General features: G+C 39.0%; 2 protein-coding genes across 2 annotated transcripts in view; both read left to right on the top strand.

Moving 5' to 3' along the window:
* The first annotated feature begins 490 nt into the window (after positions 1–490).
* Positions 491–3,938, top strand: LOC120510772 (secreted frizzled-related protein 2-like). Its single transcript, XM_039726950.1, has 4 exons — positions 491–777; positions 1,355–1,524; positions 2,410–2,502; positions 3,628–3,938. Exons 1-4 carry the CDS (start codon positions 491–493, stop codon positions 3,936–3,938), a joined length of 861 nt encoding a protein of 286 aa, XP_039582884.1.
* Positions 3,939–5,330: 1,392 nt separating this feature from the next.
* Positions 5,331–22,079, top strand: part of TUBGCP6 (tubulin gamma complex associated protein 6) — a 41,150-nt gene continuing 24,401 nt past the window's right edge. The window contains exons 1-20 of the mRNA XM_039726830.1: positions 5,331–5,647; positions 6,025–6,091; positions 6,946–7,080; positions 7,394–7,490; positions 8,208–8,305; positions 8,382–8,486; positions 8,684–8,752; positions 9,386–9,512; positions 9,995–10,060; positions 10,407–10,466; positions 10,845–10,934; positions 11,639–11,745; positions 13,337–13,404; positions 13,886–14,156; positions 14,788–14,878; positions 16,256–16,341; positions 16,824–16,877; positions 17,492–17,576; positions 18,021–18,206; positions 19,982–20,141. Of these exons, the coding sequence (XP_039582764.1) occupies positions 6,027–6,091; positions 6,946–7,080; positions 7,394–7,490; positions 8,208–8,305; positions 8,382–8,486; positions 8,684–8,752; positions 9,386–9,512; positions 9,995–10,060; positions 10,407–10,466; positions 10,845–10,934; positions 11,639–11,745; positions 13,337–13,404; positions 13,886–14,156; positions 14,788–14,878; positions 16,256–16,341; positions 16,824–16,877; positions 17,492–17,576; positions 18,021–18,206; positions 19,982–20,141 (2,020 nt within the window). The 5' untranslated portion in view covers positions 5,331–5,647; positions 6,025–6,026. The remainder of the gene's footprint in view (positions 5,648–6,024; positions 6,092–6,945; positions 7,081–7,393; positions 7,491–8,207; positions 8,306–8,381; positions 8,487–8,683; positions 8,753–9,385; positions 9,513–9,994; positions 10,061–10,406; positions 10,467–10,844; positions 10,935–11,638; positions 11,746–13,336; positions 13,405–13,885; positions 14,157–14,787; positions 14,879–16,255; positions 16,342–16,823; positions 16,878–17,491; positions 17,577–18,020; positions 18,207–19,981; positions 20,142–22,079) is intronic.

Below are 22,079 nucleotides of genomic sequence, written 5' to 3'. Positions count from 1 at the left end.
CATGGGCCATTAGCACAAGCAAAACATTTTCACTTGATAAGTCAATCTGGGCTGGTTTTTTCTGTCATGTCAGCAGTGTCTGAAAACAAAGGAGACACAGAAGCCCCAGGAGACAGCATGTCTGCCCAACCCTTTTTCTGGGGGACCTCTTAATTTGTTTTTGAAAGCAGAGTGAACCTTCCAGGTGTCAAAAGTTTAATATGCTACATAGCATGCTGCCCCCACTGACACCGTGGGACGCGAGAAAGGCTCTTCCAAAGCAGTGTCCTTGGGGAAAATACATCTATACTTTTTCTCCACCTCCCTGGCTGTCACAACAATCCCTTGATTAGGCAATAAGACCTGGTCTTGTCTCGAGTGATTTGATAAGCAGTTGATAACCAACAGTTCATCAAGCTCTTGGGATATATAAGCCACAAGGTTTTCAGCATGCCTCTGCACTTGAGTGGTTTGACAGCTCCCCATTCAGCAGCCCAGGAGTCACTGGAAGATGTTATTGACTGCAAAAATACTTGTTTTGGCCGTGAATGGTTTCCTAAGAGTGGCAACAGCCTTGGACATTGGATTATCCACAAGATGCATAGTCATACCCAAGGAGATGGGCATGTGCCACAAGATTGGATACTCTGAAATGAGACTTCCCAACCTGATGGGACACACAAGCATGGCAGAGGTTATCCTAAAATCCAGCACGTGGCAGCACCTTGTACACACAGACTGTCACCCTCACGTGAGGACGTTCCTGTGCTCCGTGTTTGCACCCATCTGCTTAGATACGTAAGTATCACAGCACAGTACAAAACTCCAGCCTTTATTTGCCAGAACAGGACTGAAATCAATTGAATGTTTATCGTCATCTAAAGGTGATCTCCACTTTTTCTGAAGTAATTCTGTTCGCTTTTTTGTATTCATCAGGAAAAAAAAAGTACTGAAAACTTGTTCCACTTCAATTTTAGTTTGCCTTGGGAATATGAATGGTATTGTCAAAGGATATGTTTTATTTTGTTACAGCTGAACTTTATTCTTATTCATTTAGGGTTGAAGCACCTACAGTGAATAGAATCAGGCTCATACTGAAGCTTTCCTCAGGTTGCCATAAATGTGTTTTTAAAATCATAACTAAATATTGTAAGTTCAGTCCCTACACAGACCGCTTGCATAATTTGCATAGCTGCTGCTTCTGGAATTACATTATTATTATTATTATTATTATTATTATTATTATTATTATTATTATTATTATTATTATTGATGTTAAATGTCAGCAAGGATGCTGTGCTTTGCCCAGGAATCGCTGTTGCAGTAGTTTCTGTTACCACTGAGCTAACTGACAGCCTGGCGTTCCCCCGCACAGGTTCATCCATCCCTGCAGGAGCATGTGCGCTGCTGTCCGTGACAGCTGCGCCCCCGCGCTCCTGTGCCACGGGCAGCCCTGGCCGCCCAGCCTGGACTGCGATCGATTCCCTGGCGACGAGGACACGTGCCTGGCACCTCTTACCAGGGACTATAAACACCTGAACAAAGGTAGCTCCGGGATGCGGAGGGGAGGGAGGGTGGCCGTGCCCTGCGTTCCTGGGAACCTGCTGTTCCCAGACACGCTGTGGTTTTGTCAGTGCGGTCCAGTGCAGCTTTCCTGCCCCACGCTGTTCATGCGGGTGGGTGGCAGAGCGGCAGCGCTGGCAGTGCCAGCTGCAGCAGAGCTCCAGTGCCGAAGTCAGCCGTGCAGAGGCTGTGCTGTGCGGTGGAGGAAGGCAATCATCACCCTGCAGGGCTGTGGGCAGTGTCATACACAGCAGCACACCGTGTCGGAATTGTTCTGAGCTCTCTCTATAGGCTTATCAATAGCCCTCAGCACAGAAGCATTTATGTGTGCGACAAACTGGTTCTCAGATCAGCTTAGGAAAATTGGGATGATTTTATTTGATTTTCCTTAAAGAAGCATGAGTTATCTTGGCATTAATGTTCCAATCTTCAAATGCACTCACATTTAATAACTCTATGGAAAAGAGTAAGATGAAGTTGCTGCTAGCACACCCAAACTCATATATATTCACAGGCTTAGTGCAGCTGAACCCAGAGGGACTGACAGAATCAGCCACCTGACCCCTTACCACCCACTGTAGTTGTGTTAAAAATTGTGCTGTATTTGTTACCTTATTTGTTGCTGATAATTGATCTTGTCAGTCAGAACAAGGGCTGAATGGACATGGCAAATGAAACTCCTTTTCATCTCTAGCCTTGTTTTCAGAGAAATGTGTTGACTTTTTACCTATTACCACTGGCCCTGTATTTGATGTGTACCTTGCCTGTCATTTCTGTGGTTAAACAGTGGGTTCTCAGCTTTGGCAGCAGAAAACTAAAACTAATTCTTCTAAAAGATAACAATGAGACTTTGTAATTTCTTATCAGTCCTACCAAAGCCTACCTGTCAGACTTGCCCAGCAGTGGAGGAATTCTCTACACACAAAAGAGTTCTTGAAGTTTTCTGTGACAGTAACTTTGGTAAGTCCTTACTGATGTACCTCATGTTAAAGAGACTAACAACTCTTCTTCTAAATGCTTTAAAAGTAGGATTACAATTACTGACAGTTTCTGCAGGGATTTCAAAGGATTAAGAGTTTGGCTGCTAATTTAGCTTTAGGTTGATTTTCAGAATAAGTTCTTTCTAATCTAAATATAAGGAGGATTTATTGTGCAAGAAAGATTTATCAATGAGCTGGTTTCCAACTAAATAGCTGTTCTGGTCTAGTTGGCTACAACTTGCTTTATGGAAAATAATTATGTCAAATGCAGCCAAATAAGCAAGTTTGCCTTTTATTAGCATTTAAGCAGAAAGTAAAGCTTTAATGTTTTACCAGTGTATGGTATATCTTTGCTACTTTTGTGAATGAGTTTCTTTGTGATACCTAACTTAGTGAGAAGGAGACTCAGAAAATCATATCAGTAGAAGGAATTCTTATCTCCTGTTGTCTTGTTGGAGTGATGAGTAGAGTTTGCCCTAGAGACTTCCTGAAAAGCCTATGATGGCAATGCAAAGACTTTCAGCAACTTTGGCTGGCATTAGATCAAGAAATACAGACAAATGTCATGCTAAAAATATGGCAATGCAAAGACTTTCAGCAACTTTGGCTGGCATTAGATCAAGATGGCACAGACAAATGTCATGTTGATGGAGTCAAATGGGGTAGGTAGATGCCTATAATGAAAAGAGAATATCTAAAAGGGTGGTATCAGCAAGCCATTTTTGCCTAGAGATTCCACAAGGTAAGTGTCAGGAAAATTGCTTGGGCAGTTGCTGGGCAGTTTTGTCATACAAGAATAAGATCAACAGCTTACAATATGCAATTACTTGAAGTCTGGCATAACATGGTGATGGTAAAAATAAATTACTTACCCTTGTGAAAATATTTTCTCCTAGTCACCTAATTCAATGAAAAAAACCAACCCTTTACTACATAAAATTTATTTTTCAAAATGCTTTAAACTTCAGCAGGAAAAGGCCTCACCATACTCTGTCAACATAAATTATGATCATTTTTTTTAGGAATTTGCCTGTTTTCACTGGTACTGTTTTTAATTGCATTTGGGAAATGGTCTGACTTGCATTTCCTTTTCCTGTTTTCTTAGCAGTGAAAGTAAAGCTGTCCAAGAAGAGAGCAGCATTTGAGGACCAAGAGTATAACATTGAATGCCAGGTGGAATTCATTACCCAGAGCTCACTGTTGCCCTACGAAACTCAGAGCATGATACAACAGTGGCTGCTAATTAATGAAAAATGTGTAGAGAGGATGACTCCAACCCACCGTCCCATGGTGTATCTCCTTGTGGGGAACATTGAAGAGGGCATCCTTTTAGTAAAACAGGTTTATCGCTGGCAGAGGAAGGACTCCCAGCTGACTTTCGCCACTCAGAAGTGGAGGCACCATAAATGCTTGTAAATATTTATCATATTATTTGTAAAAAGATTATTATATTTCACATGCCAAACCTATCTTGTAAATAGGAATGTATTATAAGTTGAATATAAAGCTTTCATTTCCTTTTAAATGGTATTGTAAGTTGAACTCAAACCACATTGTTATCAGGCTTCCTTTTGGTAGTGTTACAGCTACTCTCGTCCTGTTTGAACTTGGACAGTTATGGATAAATGTTCATTTGAGCTATGATTTTTTTTTAAAAATTGTAATATGTGCAAAACCCAGCATAAAGCAGTTTCAAACGCAACTGCTTTCAATGTATTTGTCTACACCACTTGCTCTACCATTTTCTCCAATTACCTAAACTTTCCCTTGCCTACTGTTTCATGAATCCGCCTCATTGTCTCCCGTTGGAGTATTTTGAAAGGAGGCAGCCCTCTGCTGGTTGCTGTCACAGGACTCAGAGTGGAATAAAGAGAAGAATAATTAACACGGTATGTTTGGCCCCAGTCGCAAGAAGATTTGGTCACTGGGTGTCATAAATCAGATCCCTGCCACTGAAAAGTCCCTTTTCATTTTCAAACACATTACAAAAGTTAATTTATAAAATTTACCCATTCTCCAAGTGATCTGCAGGGAACTAATGGAGTCAAAATATTAAAAATAATAAAAAAATTACAGTAGGCACATGATTAGCATCCTCATGGTCAGTGTAATACACTGATATTAAAGACTACGTGAAGATGGACAGAACTTGACTCAATTTTAGTTTTATACATGTGCATAATAAACACAGTAACAGGTGGTAATACATAAATTAGAAACTATTTCAATAATACAGTGTCTATTACTATACTTTCTTGAAACCAATACGGGGAAGGTTTATGGGCAGTAGATCTCTAAAACTTGCACCTGTAATGATCTGGGTTTTGGATACACTCCCCAAAAGTGCAGGTTTGTATCAGGCTATTGAATGCGATGACACCTGTTACATAACTTTCTACCATGAACTGGGAAAACTAGTAGAAACCGAAGGAAAAAAGAGTCAATAATCGGAGAAGCTGTGCGCACACACGTGCCGGCCGCCGCGGCCGGGCAGGAGAGGCACCAGCGCCCGGACACGTCACTCCGAGGGAATGGAGGGGTCTCCCCTCCAGTCCAGGCTCTTACTGTATTTTCATTATGTCAGAGGATGCCACACAGCCCGGGGCTGGGCGTTGTTTCGCTCTTGGGTCAGTTCCACACTAAAACCCCTCCAGCGGTTGCGCTCCCGGGGCACGGCCCGGCTCCGCAGCACGGGCACAGCGCGGCCGCGGAGCTCCGCAGCGCGACTCGAACCGCGCCTCACGCCGGGGCGGGGCTGCGCTCGGCACGCCCACAGCCGGGCCCGGGACACACCGCCTCCCCGGCCTCCCCGGCCTCCCCTCGGAAGGCCTCGGCCGCGCTGGTTCCGTGAGGGGCTGCCGGGCTGCGCGGGAAGCGAGCGGCGGAGCGCGCCCGGGGCCCAGGGTACGCGGCCCCGCGGCCGGCGGTGCGCTCGCATCCGCTCTCTGCCCGTCGGCTTCTTTATCTCTCTTCAGCGTCTCTCTGGGGTTTCAACGACCGATGGAGTTCTAAAGCAGACAGATCCCTGTCGCTGTTGCGCGCGTGGTGTATGAAATCCTGTTGTTCCTACTTTGTGGCTTTGTAGCGCAAGTTCTCCCCCGCGGGTGCTGGGCCTCCCCTCACAGGTGAGTCTGTGTGCCATGGAGGGAGGAGGCGGGCTGGCCTCGGAGCCTCCGCTGCTTGCACGGGGTTCGGGCAGCTGGGTGTACCAGGAATGCCAGCGCCCAGCTCTGGAGCCCCAGGATCCATTGTGGATCCTGCCTGCCCGCACCCACTTTCGGTGGGTGCAGTTTTGTCAGAACCTGAGTCCTTCATATTTTCCTTGATTTCGTTCTGTAAGTACAAAGTCTAAAGTACAAAGCTGTCATCCAAGCAGATATGCTCTGTACTTATAGTCTCACTATCTAGTGTAATAGTAACTGTAAACTTACTTGAAGTAAACTTTAAGTTTACTTCTGCTGTGAAATATGTGTCTTGGTGTTTTTGTTCTGCTCCGTTGTAGCGATGGCTTCAGGAACAGCGCTGGTTTATGATGAGGAGATGACCACTCACAAACTGCTTTGGAGTGAGTAAGTCACTGCTGTTGTTTTTGTTAATAAATTCTTATTAGGACTCGTGAGAGCAGTACCAAATAAATGCATGTTTTGTAAATGTCATAGTGGTGGTATTAATATCTGGTGGTACTTCCTGTCATTTATGAATAAAAAGAGTCTTCTCTAAGAGGAAAAAAATATTTTATTCACAATTTGTATCTAGATACTGTAATGATTGTCTGAAACTGGATTTGAGAAGCTGCAGGCATCCAGTCTGGGAGGCCTTAACAAGAGTTGTTAGGATGAGGCATCTGAGTAGCCCCCTAAATAATGTGTTATAAGCTAATTAAATTATTTATAAAATTAAAGTATCATTGACCTTGGAAAAGTATGCAGATATACTCACTCAGCTGAAACATGTCAATAACATTCAGTTAGAAATTTGTATATTACTTAAATTTGCATAAATTAGGGGAGTTCCTTTGCAGTGCTCAGAGTAACAATCCATTGTTGTCTTCTCTGCCACATCTGCTTTCTCCTCTGTTCACCTTCATTGTAACCTACAGCTTTTAATTGCAGCATTCCTGTGTCTGTAGTCAACCATAGCAACTTTTTACCTTGAGAGAAGAAACAAAAAATGATGCTATTGAATTGTTTGTTTGGGGTTTTTTTAAGATTTGTTTTTGCTTACATATTTTATAATCAATTTCTGACTTAGTTCTGAAACAGAAAATACTTTAAGATTTTTTTTTCCATTTTTACTCTCATGTATCTCTCTTTGAGGGAAATGAATTTTCTTAAAATGGGGAGTTAAAAGCTAAGCTTTATGAAGTGTGTTAGTTACCTGTGCTGGTACAGTATTACAGTAATATAATTATTTTTATTTTTAGTCCTATTTGTGATATTGAAGTGCCAGAAAGACTTTCATCCTCCTATGAGCAGCTTAGAAGTTACCATCTTGTGGAAAGGTGTGTCCGTGTGCCTGCCAGAGAAGGAAGTGAGGAGGAGATCCTGTTGGTTCACAGGTCTGAAATTTAACTTTCATTCAGATTAATTCAGTGGAACAGCAGATCTCATACCTCCAGATTATATTTTCATCCATTTGAAAAGACTGTTCCAAAATGCAATGGCTTCCGTTAATTTCAATGGAAAATGTGTCACAATGTGGAGTACGGTATAGGTGCTGAATTATGAATCTGCTGTTCCACTAAGTCTACATTGTCACTCTGTGGGGATTTAAGCAATGAATGCTGATTTATACGTAGGAATGCAAGTAAACTTCTAAAAAATATTTACAGTTGCGTACTTAAATGTTGTGTTAATCTCTTTCCCCTGCAGTTTGGAGCACTTGGAAGTGGCAAAAAGCACTCAGACAATGAATGAGGAGGAGTTGAAAAGGGTCTCTGAAAATTATGATGCTTTTTTCTTTCATCCGGTGTGTAAGTTAAACTGCTTCCTCTATAGGGAGTTACAACTATTTGTGTTACTGCCCCTGAGTGGCATTTTTCTAGGAAGGGAAAAATTAAAAATACTTTTTTTTTGCTACTGATGTAATCTCACATTTACTTATGCTGCCCCTGAGTGGCATTTTTCTAGGAAGGGAAAGATTAAAAATACTTTTTTTTTTTTGCTACTGATGTACTCTCACATTTATTTATATTATTGTAATTTTCTGTTTCTAGTTTAGTGTAATGCTGGAATTTAAATTTGTCAAGTGTCCTGTTATCTATTTTGTAATTGTATCACACCAGTATAATGCACTACTCAAATTTTAGCTCTGTTTTTGTCACTTAATGTCACTGTAGACCATTAGTGACCCGCAAATCACATTTTGGTAACAATTGCTCTTACATGTTGTGCCATGAAATGGAGATGAATTTTTCTGTTATGTTTGCTTATTTTCAAAGATGCCATGTTATTCCACTCAGTGCATCCATCTCACATTTTTGACTGCTCCACAGAGAACGTTCTTGTAAAGATTATGGTGACCACTGTAATGACAGGGGAAGCACATTGGAAGCTGTGTTGTCAAGTTCTGTTTCAGCTATCTTTGTACAGCTTCAGTGGGGTAGAATTATGTCAGGACAGTTTGCTGTTGGGATGCTAAAGCATTCACGGGTGCCTTGTTTAAGCTGATGTTTCTCTTTCTCAGAGCACTTACCGCTGTGCCAGACTGGCAGTAGGAGCAACTTTGCAGCTGGTGGACGCTGTGATGGCAGGAAAAGTGCGCAATGGAATGGCGTTAGTCAGGTAGGAAAATACATGAGGAAGTTTTCACTTAGAGAAATTTCTTCTGTTGTGAATAATTTATAAAATTTTGGTTCAGACCTCCAGGTCACCACAGCCAGAGAAATGCAGCTAACGGGTTCTGTTTGTTCAACAACGTTGCTATTGCAGCAGAATATGCAAAACTGAAATATGGTTTGCAGAGGTAAGTGCACGGTTGACTCTAGAGAAGCTTTTCATGTGTAAACAACAGTTTGTCATTGTACTAGTTTAGATTAATGCCTAGAGCTTTCTGGGTGTCATGTTCCTTTTGGTTCAGAAGAACATTTTTCATTTTTACCTTCTGTAGATTAACATGCTGTGGCGCTTCCGCTGAATGTTTTCTTTTACTGATCTGTACAGAATCCTAATTGTTGACTGGGATGTGCACCATGGGCAAGGAACTCAATATATATTTGAAGAAGATCCAAGGTTTGAAGGATTTTTTTTCTTCTTTAATGTCAGCTGTTTAAAGATTGCTTGCCTTTCTAGAGAATAAGATTTCTTAAACTTCTAAAACTAGAATCGTGCAAGACATTCTCCTTCCTATTTTAGTCTCTCTGTTTTTCATTTGTTACAAAATAGAAGGAAATACCTAAACCAAAATAAAATACAAATCTGTTCTATTTTAAAGAATAATAAACAAAATAAGCAATGTGATTACCTTGGTTTGCCACCACTCAGGTCGTACATCTATTCTCTGTTCATGAATCTCTCAGTTCAAGTCTTCAAGTAGTAGTTGGATAAAATATATTAACTTTTTTTTATTTTTGGAAGAACAACATAAGTAGGTACTAGAAACAGGTTCTAGCCTGCTGTTCTGAAAATTCCTTGTATTTGATCTGTGTAGAGTGCATGCTTACAAGACATTTTTAGCTTGTTAATTTTTAGGCTAATCTTAGCATAGGACCTACTGTACCAATTTTCAGTCTAAATCCTTTGACAGAACTGAGGAGAAGGGATAGGATTTTCTTGCTTTCAGACAATGCAGTCACCAGGTTCAGGATATAAAATAATTTCCACAATCTTTTTGTCAGATTGGATTTTTATTTTTTTTATTTTCAGTGTTTTGTACTTTTCTTGGCATCGCTATGAACATCAGGAATTCTGGCCATCACTCAAAGAATCTGATTATGATGCTGTGGGTCTGGGAAAAGGAAAAGGTTTTAATGTAAATTTGCCTTGGAATAAGGTAAATATTGTTTACAGCACAACAAAGCAAGTGGAAGAGTTTTGTATCTCATCCTTTATGTAACACTTTGTGAGTATGTGCACTGCTTCACTTGCTTGGCAAATGTCTTACACAGTGTATATCCTTCCTGTCAAGGGAAGGTCTGCTGGAAAAATACGGCTCAGAATATGATAATGTTTGAAAAATAAAAGGGAGAAAATAATTTACACACTCATTTTTACTTGAATATCTTGCCTAGCTATCAAATGAAAAAGTGATTCAGGATATGGTTACATCCATCCTTGTTTAGCAGACAGCTGAAGCTCATTAAGATTAAAAATGGTGGATATTTATGCACTTTAATAAAATAGAGGATTTTTTATTGTACTTCATAAGGTTCCCTCATCTTTCACGTCTCCTATCTTTCCCTGAAGTCTTGAAGAACCTTAGAAAATTTATCATTCCAGCTGGAAAACATGCCCTGTGTTTCTCATATTTTTCAGGTTGGAATGGGAAATTCAGATTATCTTGCTGCATTTTTCCATGTGTTGCTTCCGATGGCTTTTGAGGTAATTTTTAACTGCCAAAGTGCACTTCCTAAGTGTTTCTAAAGCAGGTACCATTGAATATTTTACAGAAATGCAGTAATTGCCAGTAGCACAGTTAATACATTTATTCCGCTGGTATGATCTTGCTCTGATCAACTGAATAGTATTTATGGAATTTTAGCTTTTAAATATTCAACACAATCATCTGCAACTTCTCCAGCAGATACAAAAATAGCATGAAAGGGTAATGTATTCAAGGAGAATCCCTACTTGTTTTCACATTCAAATTGATATTACTGCTGAAATCCTGTGCAAAATTGAAAATAGGACATAAAGATGTGCTGAAACTGTCTCTCTTTTATAACAGTTTGATCCTGAACTGGTTATTGTCTCCTCTGGATACGATTCTGGAATTGGTGACCCTGAAGTAAGTAACCTGAGGTCTTTGTGTTGTCAGTCATTAATATACTAGGGAAATATTCCTACTGTTTTAATGTCCTGTGATTGCTAAGTGAAATTCACTTTAATCAAGGTAAAAAAACATGCTTGAATCTTTAAGCTGACCCAAATTCATTAAACATTACAACAAGACATGTAAAGACAGATTATTCCGTAAGTGTAATTACTGTGTTGGGTTTTTTCACCTTCCTTAAATGCAGTTGGCTCAGCATTCTGTTTGATATAATGAAAGGCAGGCGTTCTGCTATTCCATCTCAGACTTGGGTACTTCAGATTGTTTGTTTGGGTTTTTTACCAGTGCTTTTGAATCAAGATGTCATCTCTTAATATTTTTTCTTTGGTTTAGGGTCAGATGAATGCCACTCCTGAGGTTTTTGCCCACCTTACCCATTTCCTGATGCAGTTAGCTAATGGAAAGCTGTGCGTCATCCTAGAGGTAAAGACTTTTGAAATGTACTCCCAGGGGAAAGGTCTTTTTATTAAAGCCATTTAGGGCAAACTAGAAACTAGGAAGCAAAACCTCTTAACAAAATAATTTATTTTTGTCTTTCTTTTGAGTACCAGGAATGCAAAAATGGCTAAGATTTGACAAGCTCTTACACGATAGAATTTTGAAACAAAGGAGCCATATGCTCATCATTCAAAAAAACATACCTTCCACAAATCTGTTCAGTTTTTCTGAACAGTGATTAGTCTACTGCTCTTGACAGTCCCAAATTCATTAAAATGTACTTAGTATGTACATTTAGTTGTATTTAGGCTGTGGGAGATTTCTCTTGAACAGCCATTTTAGAGGACAGTGATAGCATTTGCCTTCTAAGGAATCTTCCACAAGGACTGTGGAAGATGGTGTGCTGTAGATGGGAATGGAGAAGGCGTGTGTTTTTTATGGCAAAGTAATGACTGATTTCTGAAGTTGCTTGAACTATGATGAAGTGAGTTCAATCATGCGATGCCAGCAGGTGGCCACTAAGTTACTGTTTTCATATTGAAAAACCATTGACTTAGATACACTTGCATATCATCTTCTGTTTCTGTAAATACAGATACATTTCAAAATGATAGTTTATTTTCTACCTTTCTGAAATTCAGAGAAATGTTAAAATACTTGTCCCTTAGTTGACACAAAGTACTTTTTAGGGTGGATACCACTTGAAGTCATTGGGTGAATCAGTATGCATGACTGTAAAAACTTTGCTTGGAGATCCTGTACCTCAAATAACTGGAGAAATGGCACCTTGTCTAAGGTAAGCTATATAAAGAATTTTAGAACAACTAATTTGTTTTTTAAAGAGATGAAAGATGTGCATGCTTTGAACATTTTGCTGAAGTAAGGTTTTAATATGGTAGTTTATAATATATTGTTCTCTGCTTTGAATAACTTGCATTTTTAAAAAGTCATCCAAGGTACAGTTTTATATACTTTTGTTTTTGAAATTATTTCAAGTTGTGAGATCTTCTAGCATAAAACTGTAAGCCATTTTATCCTTAGGCCTTGTTATCCTATAGAAATCCATCTCACTTGAGACAGAGATAATCCTGCTATAATCAAGGCAATGCCCATTATCTACAGGCAGTATTTGGGAAGGTGTGCAACTGCAAGGGTTAGTGCCTCAGACCCCAGAGCCACTTCAGTTGCTGTAGTACTGCAATAGCTGGGGCAAAGCTTTCTCTCATCAGTGAGAGTTGATGCTATGCAGAGCCAGTCTTGGTGAATTCTTGTGTTTCTGGAATTTGGATCATCGAGCCCTGGGCTGCAAAAGCACTTGAGTATGTAGAGCTGTACCAATATAAGTACATTTCAAGTCTAACCTGTGTGTGTACAGTGGTGGAATATGACCAAGTAAAGCATGCTGAACATTGGGCCTGAATCAGTCCCACATCTAAAGAGTGTCTTTCTCTCTACCTGTCTGCACTATCTCCTCCACATCTCCATGTTCTGTCCTCCATCTTTCTCCCAGCTCAGTAGCTGTCCTGTCCTTTTTTCAGCAGAAATGCTCCTCATGCACTTTAATGGCAGCACTTCCCAGTTGGCTGTGTTAGTTAAAACTCAGAGCTTGGATCAGTCAGGGGCGCAGTGTGGATATACATAGATTGTGGGCTGAGTTTCATTTGGTAAACTGATGGAACAAAACTGGTTATGTTGCTCCTAGCACATCCCATAACCCCGCTGTGTCCTCTTTTTCTTCTCTACCAATTGTGGTATCTCAGATTGCTGCCATCCTGTGTCATAGAGAGTTGATTACATACTTATCAAACATATCAGTCCAGCTCCTGAACACTTAACAAGTAATCTGCAGGTACATGGAATTTCTTCTGGATTTAACACAAGCTGAATTATGTTTGTATGATAGCTGATGCAATGGGACCTTTTGCCCATAGTGCTGCAAATATCAGTGATAATAAAAAGGAGACTTCAAGACAAAGAATAGCAGGGTATGTGATTTACTTAGTTCCTGAACAGATTGTCTTGCTTTTGAGTCAGTCTAATTAAATCTTTACATTGTGTGGATAAAATCTCTTGGCAAGACATTGACAGACAGGACACATTTTTCCTGAGCTCATACCGGTGTGCTTCCTCCAACAATAGGGCTGGGATTTCACTCAATGTGTAAATGTGTGTACATGCTGTATGTGATCTTCACTTTTCTTTTTTGACTCTAATCTTTTCAAGCAATGTGCCTATTGACTCTTGTTCTGTTTTGTATTCTTGGAAGAAATCAAGGTTTGTTCATTTTTTGGTTGGATTTTTTTGGTTTTGATTTTTTATTGAGGTAAGTTTGATTCCTTTTATGATTTTCATTATTGCTAATACTGTTAATCTGGTTTGTTTTTTAGTGCTGTTGAATCTATTCAAAATGTGAGAGCAGCACATAAACCCTACTGGAAATGGTTGGCTTATGAAGGTAGTTTCTCTTCATTCAAGCAAATATTATTGATAAATGGATTTATACAGAAATTGAAAATTATTAAAATTAATACCAGTGGACTAACTAATTGAACAAGCACTTATTCATCAAGTGACTGGTGAAGCAGTATGAGGCTTCATTTGAGGTCATGGCTTTAGCTGGTCTGAAAAGAACTTGCTGATGCTGCCAAACATCATGCCAAAAAGTAGCACTTGATATCTTTGTTTGAGGATGGTGTTTTTTTTGTCAAAAATAGGGTCATAAGCTTCATTACAATATATGACCTTTCGCTAGATGAAAAGAACTGTAGTAGCACTGAAGAAGTAACATCTGTGTCAGGAAACATTGTAGCTAGTGCATGGGAGTAAATATGCATACTATGAATACTGATGTATTCTATTTGTGAATAAATATATCAAACTATTAACACATTGCTTAGAAACTAATACCTGTGAAATCCATCTTTCTTTTTCTCTAGATACATCATTTTTACAAAATTTGAGCACCAAATCAGACTTACTAAAGAAGGCTAATTCAAATCCCTCCACAGAAGATGAATCTCGGATAACGAACAACAACAACACTGTCAAAGTAGAAAAGTTTTTGGAATTGCACATGAAAAATATTCTACTTCCAGTGCCTCCCATCAAAACAGCAACAACTGGCTCTGAAGGTTCAGAACATTTTCTTTCTGAACATGTTCAGCTGGTGAAGGAAATGGATGAAACAGAAATAAAAGGTCTTGTCAGGTTAGTCCTACTTATTTTCTTTTCCACAGAAGATGAGAGGTCTCTGTACAGACTGTCAACTAGCTCTGTGTCTGCCATGGTCATCTTTCTGGCCTTGGTCTACTCGGTTGCAGCCAGAATTTCTTCCTTTATAAATAAAGACATTTTTGTTGTATAGTACTCATAGCCTGAGATCCTTTAAAGAAATAATCAGAATTATTTTTTCTCTACAACTGTTTCAATAGAGATAGGACAGCTAATGGAAATGCATTAATTTAGAAAGAGATTTTGCTAGGAAGCTGTCTTAAAGCTCTGTACTCACTTTTAGCTGGAAAAAATACCAAACTGCTCTGATTTGAGAAGTGCAATATTTGGTCTTGTTTTCGTGTAATTTTGACAGAACTCTGTTTCCTGAATATCATCAGATATTTCTGTTTTCTTTCCAGTGCAGAATGGAGGCAGGTTTAGGGAGATGAAGACGGTCAGGCACCGGTATTGTCATCTTTCTGCTAGAGCAGGTTTCTGAGAATCAATGTGTAGCACCTGTACAAAATGTACTTCGTTAATACTAACTGCAAAGCACTTTACCAATGTCTCTTCAAAGACAGTATTGCCTCTAACCTAGTTTTTCTTCATATTATTTATTTTACAGTGGCTTTTATGCAGACCTTGTGAAAGAGGACAAAACTTTGCTCTCGCTTGGCAGTGTGTTTGTGATCCTAGATAAAATACTTAAGAAGGAGGTAATAATATCCTGCCTTGGTCTTGGGGGTGGGGGTGGAGTGGGATTCCTCTGATTTTTTGTTTCCACTATACTGTTACCCAGATACGAGTTACTATTTATCTCCCAAGTCCACTAATCTCAGCTATAATGTGTTTAGCTATGAGAGCGAACATGCAAGATGAGAAAACGACCATTCAGCATAGCTGTTAACCCAAATCCATCTTTCTAATCATCTTTGGGCAACTCATTGTCCAGACTTCCTGTAGGTAGTCACAGAATATGAGCCCCTAAGAACCTCTCATTGCTCTCAGACTCATGGGGGAGACAAGCATTGTCTTCCAGTTAAGGGGAGCAGAAGTTGCTGTATCAAGCACCAGTAAGCAACAGCAAGAAATCTGAAGAGATGCCAATGGTTTTCCTGTCTCAATGTGCAAAGTTTACATGGTAAATTTTGACTTACATGTGCATGCACACACATACTCTTTAGTGGTGTTTTCAACAGCTCTGCTGCATGCTCTGATGCTGAACAGAGTAATTCTAGTTCAGTATTTTGATTCTTGCAGGTCAGGAATGAAGAGAGGGCAGGCTTAGAGGGTGCATCTTCTTATTTATGTGTAAAAACTTGGATGAGCACAGAAGAACTGAAAACAAGTTTAAAACATTGCATCATAATAAGTCACTCTTCCTTTGAGTAAAAAGCTCTCTTTAAGGTACCAGGCCTGCAAGGAAGAGTAACTACCACAATGGCCTCTTTCTTCTAAGACATCTTGCTCTTGGAACTCGCCTATTAAGAGCCTGGGGACAAATTTCTGACATTATAAACTGCACACAGCTCCAGGAGAGCCTATAAATAGATTTTAAGAAATGGTAAAAAGAGGTAGAACTTAATGAGTTGCAGATATAAGTTAACTTTTTGTGCTGACAAAGAGGAGGAATGAGGAGAGGAAACATATCTCTTTGTTTAGCTTTTATGTAGAGTTCAAAGCACACACCATAAATGAACACTCAAGGGTTGAGTGAGTAATGTGGCTATTGTATTTTCCAGAAAAGAATAGCTTACCTAGGTTAAAGGAAGAGTCGGAACAGGAACAACCTCCTTTTCATAGGGTGTATTTTTCTGCACAGTTTGCAGACTATACAGAGACCCAGTAAACATGGCCTTTCCCTGGAAAAGCTATTTTTACAGTTGCCTTCTGGTATAGCACCATACTTTTGAAATAATAGTGCAGTTAATGGAATAAATAATCAATAATGGCCAATATTGATATAATACAAATCAATATAACAAATAATCAAATATGGCCATTCTGTAGAAAATAATTAATACAGCTGTTTCACTTTAAAAATGACATGATCTTTTGCAACATTGCTTCTGAATGAAAAATGTATTTTGTAGGTGTGTAATGGAATTGCAGCATCACCCACAGCTGCTCTTTCTGCTGCTGTTGCACTAAGGCATTCTGTTCGTTCTGGATTTCAAAGGTGAGTTTGTATGTTTGCATTTAGAGTCCTTTGACAACATGTTAAAATCAAATACTGAGTGTGGCAAATATGGCAAATTGCCTGTGAAACCTTGATTTTAAAACAGATAGCATGCCCACATGCATAGCATTTTCAACATGTAATCCAGCTAACAGTGTATACGCCAGCAACAACCTTTTGCCTTTCCAAAGGCAAAAAATTTGTAAGGATGATGGCTGTGCTAACCTACACTTCCTTTGTCAGATTTCAATTGGCTTTGGCCTGGGGACAGTTTCTTGATTTTTGTTTTTCCTCCCCAGTATTTGAAGGAAGAAATGGGGTTCCCTTCAGCTGCCCTAAATGTGTTTTGTTTCTACTTTTAATGGACCAAATTCAATATACATTCTTTTTAATGATTTTAATCTATACACAAACTTTTATATAAATCGCACTAACTGAAAAAAAAATAATTGCAAATATATGTAAATTTTTGTTTCCTGCAGAGTGCTTTGTGTATTTGTTGGAGACATGCAGATGATACCAAACACAGAAGATGGGTGAGGCCTCCCTTTACATTAGGGGGTACAGTCCCGAGGTCTTTCTGAATGTTCATGTCTATATGTGTGATGAAATCTGCACTAAGGAACCAGTCATGAGCTGACATTTATGAAGTTTAGCTTGAGACATAATACAAAACATCCCCAAAACATCTTCAAAGAGAAATTATTGTCTCTAAATGCTATTTCATACATTTGGTAGTAGGTTTGAAGTATAATCTTCCTGTATTTATGGAAATTTAGATTGTTATTGAAAATACAATGTAATAAATAAGGCAATTGTTAATTAAATAGGAGACCTGTCTCCCCTATAACTTCAGGAGGCACATATTGCTGATGCAGAGTTCCTTACTGAAAGTCTTCTTTAATATATAATTTTTTCCACCTCCCCTTTTTCTTAAAAGTAATTTGCCAATAGTCTTTAATCATATTTTAAAAAATATAATACAAAGTATTTCAGTTTTAATTGTTTACATTTCAGAATGTACTAATGAAAATAGTTATTTGCTCCTGTATTATGAATTAGTATTTAAAGAATGATGAAAGGAAATATCCCATTTTTATCCCATTGGGAAATAATTGGTTAAATACTCAAGTGGAGTTTTTGTTTACAGGAAAATGCTTATCATAAATATCTGTGAGAAAGAACAGTCTAGAAAGACCAGCTGCAAACACCATATTTCTCTAAACTGGAATGAGGTAAGATTCACTTTCTAGAAACAACATAGGAGGAAGGGTTTTTTAAAAACAGTAATAATAGAATATATTTAGAAATTTATAAAATGACATTAAGAATTGCACTCCTTAATCCACTTTGGACCTTTGAAAGTTATTCCTTTTTTGGCCCTTGCCAGGTTACTACTCCTTCCCAGAGCTTTAGAGTGTATTAGAATGCATGGGTTTGAGGAAACCTTCCATAGTTACTGCAGTTCATCTCTAGCAAGGCAGAGTTACACTGCAAAGACATTAAGGAAAAGATTAATAATCCCGCATGTTTAACATAAAAATTGCTGGGAAAATAGATCAGTATCCTATTTCCTAGGACAATCAAAAGCTTTATGACAGTCACCTTTCTGTTTTGTTTTCTGTCTGCAAATTTGGGGCTTTGTATTTGTGCTAACCAATTTGTTGTTGTTGTTAAAGGATGCTGGAGGAAATGATTTCTTTTTTGCTGTACTTGGATTCATTCTTCCTGTAGCATATAGTTATCAACCAAACTTAACAGTAATAGCTGTTGGACCAAACAGGACCCTTGGAATAAGTGGGATTTCTCTGCTTGTTGCTTCACTGCGAGGACTGGCTGAGTCTCGAGTTTTTGCTGTGATTGAGGTAAGGAGTGGTGCTAAGCCATGGTACTTCAGAGTGTATGGCTGAGACACTGGTATGAGCTGCTTCAGGCTGCCCAGTAGAAAATACTGGCTGTATTTATCCTGTCTTTGGTACCCCTGAGCTCACAGCACAAACTGCCCAAGGTTCTGTCTCTCCTGAGAACAGGACAAGACACAGCTGCACTCCGAGCTGTAGGCAGCTGTCGCAGCCTGCACAGTGGAGAAGTCAGGGCATGAACACAAGGCATAACCCATGGTTATGTCTGTGAACCATAGATGTTCTGTCATTTTGCCACATTTTTATCTGGGATCCACAGCTCACTTGTCTCCTGGAAAGAGGCACTTCCTGTCTTAAATCATCTGGCCTCTTTCCATCAAAAGTGATGGAAAGCAGCCTGCTGTTCTGTTCATAACAGACCACTAAATTTCCTCTCCTCTCCCGGGTGCTGTGCTTTGTCACACATGACTTCTAGCCTCCAGAACATACATCAGAAGGGCACATATCCTTCAAATGAACTTAATTGGGGTCATACATAATTGAGGGGCAGAGCACCCCAGCTTTGTGTTTCAGGTAGATGGCAGGGAAAGGAAATAAAAAATATAGGGACTCTGCCTAGGCTAACTTTTTCCATGTGCTACCACATTAAGGATGCCTAAATATAGGAGTTGGAGGCTGTATCCAGAGCAGTGATCAGTGTCAGTGAGTGTATCTTCCATGAATTTGTCTAATCACATAAAGAACTCAATTTCCACTCTTGGCCTCTCCAGCATCCTCTGGTTGTGAGTAACACACTTTCTCTGTGTGATCTATGAAACAGTAACTTTTGATTACTTTTGTGTCTTCTAGTTCTTCAGTGGGAAACAACAAAAAACTGTTCATGTATGCTTATTCTAATCTGTTCCCCAGCAAGTACCCAATTAAAGCCTTGCTATTCATTAAGCTGCCAATTAAGTGGATTTTTGACATAATTTATTCTGTAGTTTTCTCAAATGTTGTTTAATTAACAATGCTGATACATAAATTGGCTAAGCTAAAATAATTTGTACGTTGATAAGCAGTATCCAAAAATAATATATTTGCACACTACTAATGAGGAGTATGAATTGGAGAGAATTACTGATATTCTGAAGTGTAAACTCAGACAATAAAAGGATATTAGGCATACATGTTAAAAAAAAATGATTGATACTTTTATCAGGTAGCTCTATAACAGGATCATGATTTTCTAATGCCATGTGCATGGCTTTTTAGAGTACTTGAAAAAATGCTTCTCTTAAAAACAAAATAGTGTTACAGTCTTACAAATATAATCTTCATATACCATCAGCCTTTCAAATCCAATTTCTGCAAGGAATGATACTGATTTGGACTGTTTGGAGCAGTCCAAAAAGTAAATTTCTTGAATAAGCAAAATATATTACTATTTTCCACTCACAGAAAGTAAATGATGCATGAAGAAAGCAAGCTCCATGCTCCCCTTAACCCCATAATATTTTCTGTCCTTAACCCAGCATTATTTCTTTTCAGGCATAAAGGGAAAAGTGAGATTCTTTCTCCATTTGAAAGAAAAAAGTTTTACAACAGATGAAAATTAATTTACATTTTTCAGGAAAAAACCTTCCATTTAAACACATTTTTATTTGAAAATGGGAGATTGCTCATTCTTGCTACTAATACTAGCAATTGAATTACAAAAGCTTGTTTTAAAATATTTCATGTATCACTGAAGCACAAAGAGAGCTTGGTTCACAGGGGTATTTTTTCTTCCTAATTAGGACACAGAGATAAGTTTAATGGGAAGTGTAGCCGAAGCATTAGTGGGTGCTTCTACACCTCCCTTTGGAATTTATGTACCTCCTACCCAAGAAAAAGTAAATAAAATAAAAGCGTTAAGAGACCAGTTTCAGCAGGAATGGAAAATGCTTCAGTGTTCAGGTAAGCTGTCTGATTTTATCTTTAACTCTTACATACTGTAAGTTTCTGAAAAGATGATATATAAATACAGCTGGGTCCTGTAAGTCAGTGGGACGTTTAAAGTCAGTGGGACCAGACTGATCTACTGTGAAACTGGTGAAACTCTGAATGCTTCTAATTCTGCCACTTGAGCCAGAAAGCACCACATTTCATAGAGTAACAACTCTACCCTTGGGTCTTAGAATACTGTTAGTCCAAAATTTTGGAATGAAATTACCAAAATATGTGCTTGAAGAATGGGTAACAAGATGTGACCTGGCTCTGATTGCTGATGTGTTTTCTGAATATAGTGCCAAACCAGATGATATTTTTAAATGTTTACCTTGTCCATGAATAACTCAACAATGATTAGTCATGCTGCAAGTACAGTTAGAAAGAGCTGAAGATCAGGCACTGCATTTGTCGAGAAATCAGGTCAGGCAGGTATGTGTGTTTTCAAACATACTTGTCTAGAAATATTTCTTTGCTGAATGATTTCTGTTTTTCAACAAAAAAACAAACCAAAACCAATTATCCAGATGGGCATCTCTAAAAGAAAATGTCATTCTCTCTTTCAGAAAAAATGCCCAATATCAGGGGTCTGGTTGCAATAAAAATATTATTGTTGGGTCAGGAATTGTGGTATGAGCTTGGTTAATAACTGGTTTTCGTACTGCTATTCTTTTCAGTGAATGATGGGATTTCCAGAAATTGATTTCACTTCAGAATCATTTTGCAAAGAAGAAGAAAAGAAAAATATGAGGACTTCACTCTGCCCTCTTTTCAACCATAAATTCTCAGTATAACAAATAAGAACTCCAAATCTCCAGAGACTTAGTAGTGGCCTAAGACAACATAATGTAAATTCTCAAAATTAAACAAACATCCCAAGGCAATAGCCAGGATATGCCTTGTTTTGTAGTATTCCAGGTATGATTTAGGGATCATTTTCAAGGGCACCTTTTTCTTATTGTGACTTCAATAATTTGACCTTTTGATTTCAGACACTTCAAATGATGTTTATACTGGTGTTCCTACTGCGTTCAACTTGATATCATGTGGAATAAATAAATCTGTCTTTGCAGTTGTCTTTTTTAATTGTTCACAGTGCTTCCCTTCTCATTTGTTTTGGTTTTTAGATATTGCTGGAGGGGAAATTATACCCATCCTTGACCGTTTTGAAATGAAAATATCTTTAAAAAAAGCTATGTGAAAAATTTTTCACAAAGAAGAGCTGAAGGAACATGAAGATGTCTAATTCCAGTTTAAAGTTTCTTTAACTCTAAACCGACCTTTGAAGTCCAAAAAGGTATTTAAATTGGAAACTGGCCAACGGCCAGACTTTAGCTTCAGCATTTTCCCTAACAGTTTGTTAGGAAAATTAGGAAATTTGTTTCCCGACAGGAGCTTTTGCCATTCTTTCCTCTGGCCCTGTCTCGCCTAAACAACACTTCCTACTCCCGGTTTTTTTTTGGGTCTTTTTTTGTTTTGTTTTTTAAACACAGCATTTTCTGACTAATAGCTCAGCTCTCTTTCCCCTTTCCCTGCCGTTGTTCAATGGAATTTGTAGTGTTTGATTCACATTAACGTTGCATTTTGGTGTGTATTTTTCTAAGCCTTTATTAGAACATGAATTAACAGGGGAAACAGTGTACTGTTGCTCAGTGTGTTTGCAAACACCGTCCCAAGGCTGCAGCTGCCTCCCGCCGCTCGGGCCCAGCGTGGCTCACTGCTTTCTGTCGCTCGAGTGTTATTCATTTGCCAGCTGAGTGGCGGCAGCGTTCAGGGTGAGCAGCGCAGGAATGGTTTAAATTCACGGACGCTCCGACCGGCGTGTTCCCTGTGCCGGCCGGAGCCGCGGGGCCGAGCAGCGCTGCGGCAGCGCCGGCGCTGAGGGCGGCCCCGCGGCCGGCAGCGGGG

This window comes from Passer montanus, unplaced genomic scaffold (assembly GCF_014805655.1).
Source record: "Passer montanus isolate IOZ18808 unplaced genomic scaffold, ASM1480565v1 scaffold6, whole genome shotgun sequence".
Classification (NCBI taxonomy): domain Eukaryota; kingdom Metazoa; phylum Chordata; class Aves; order Passeriformes; family Passeridae; genus Passer; species Passer montanus.
The sequence above is the reverse complement of the archived record's forward strand: the minus strand, read 5'-3'. Positions and strand labels throughout refer to the sequence as shown.

Excerpts from the sequence above, each read along its gene's own strand:
- LOC120510772 (XM_039726950.1), top strand. The coding sequence starts at position 491 with ATGTTATTGACTGCAAAAATACTTGTTTTGGCCGTGAATGGTTTCCTA. Across the intron at positions 778-1,354 it reads GCACCCATCTGCTTAGATAC|GTTCATCCATCCCTGCAGGA; the intron begins GTAAGTATCACA and ends TCCCCCGCACAG. Across the intron at positions 1,525-2,409 it reads CTATAAACACCTGAACAAAG|TCCTACCAAAGCCTACCTGT; the intron begins GTAGCTCCGGGA and ends ATTTCTTATCAG.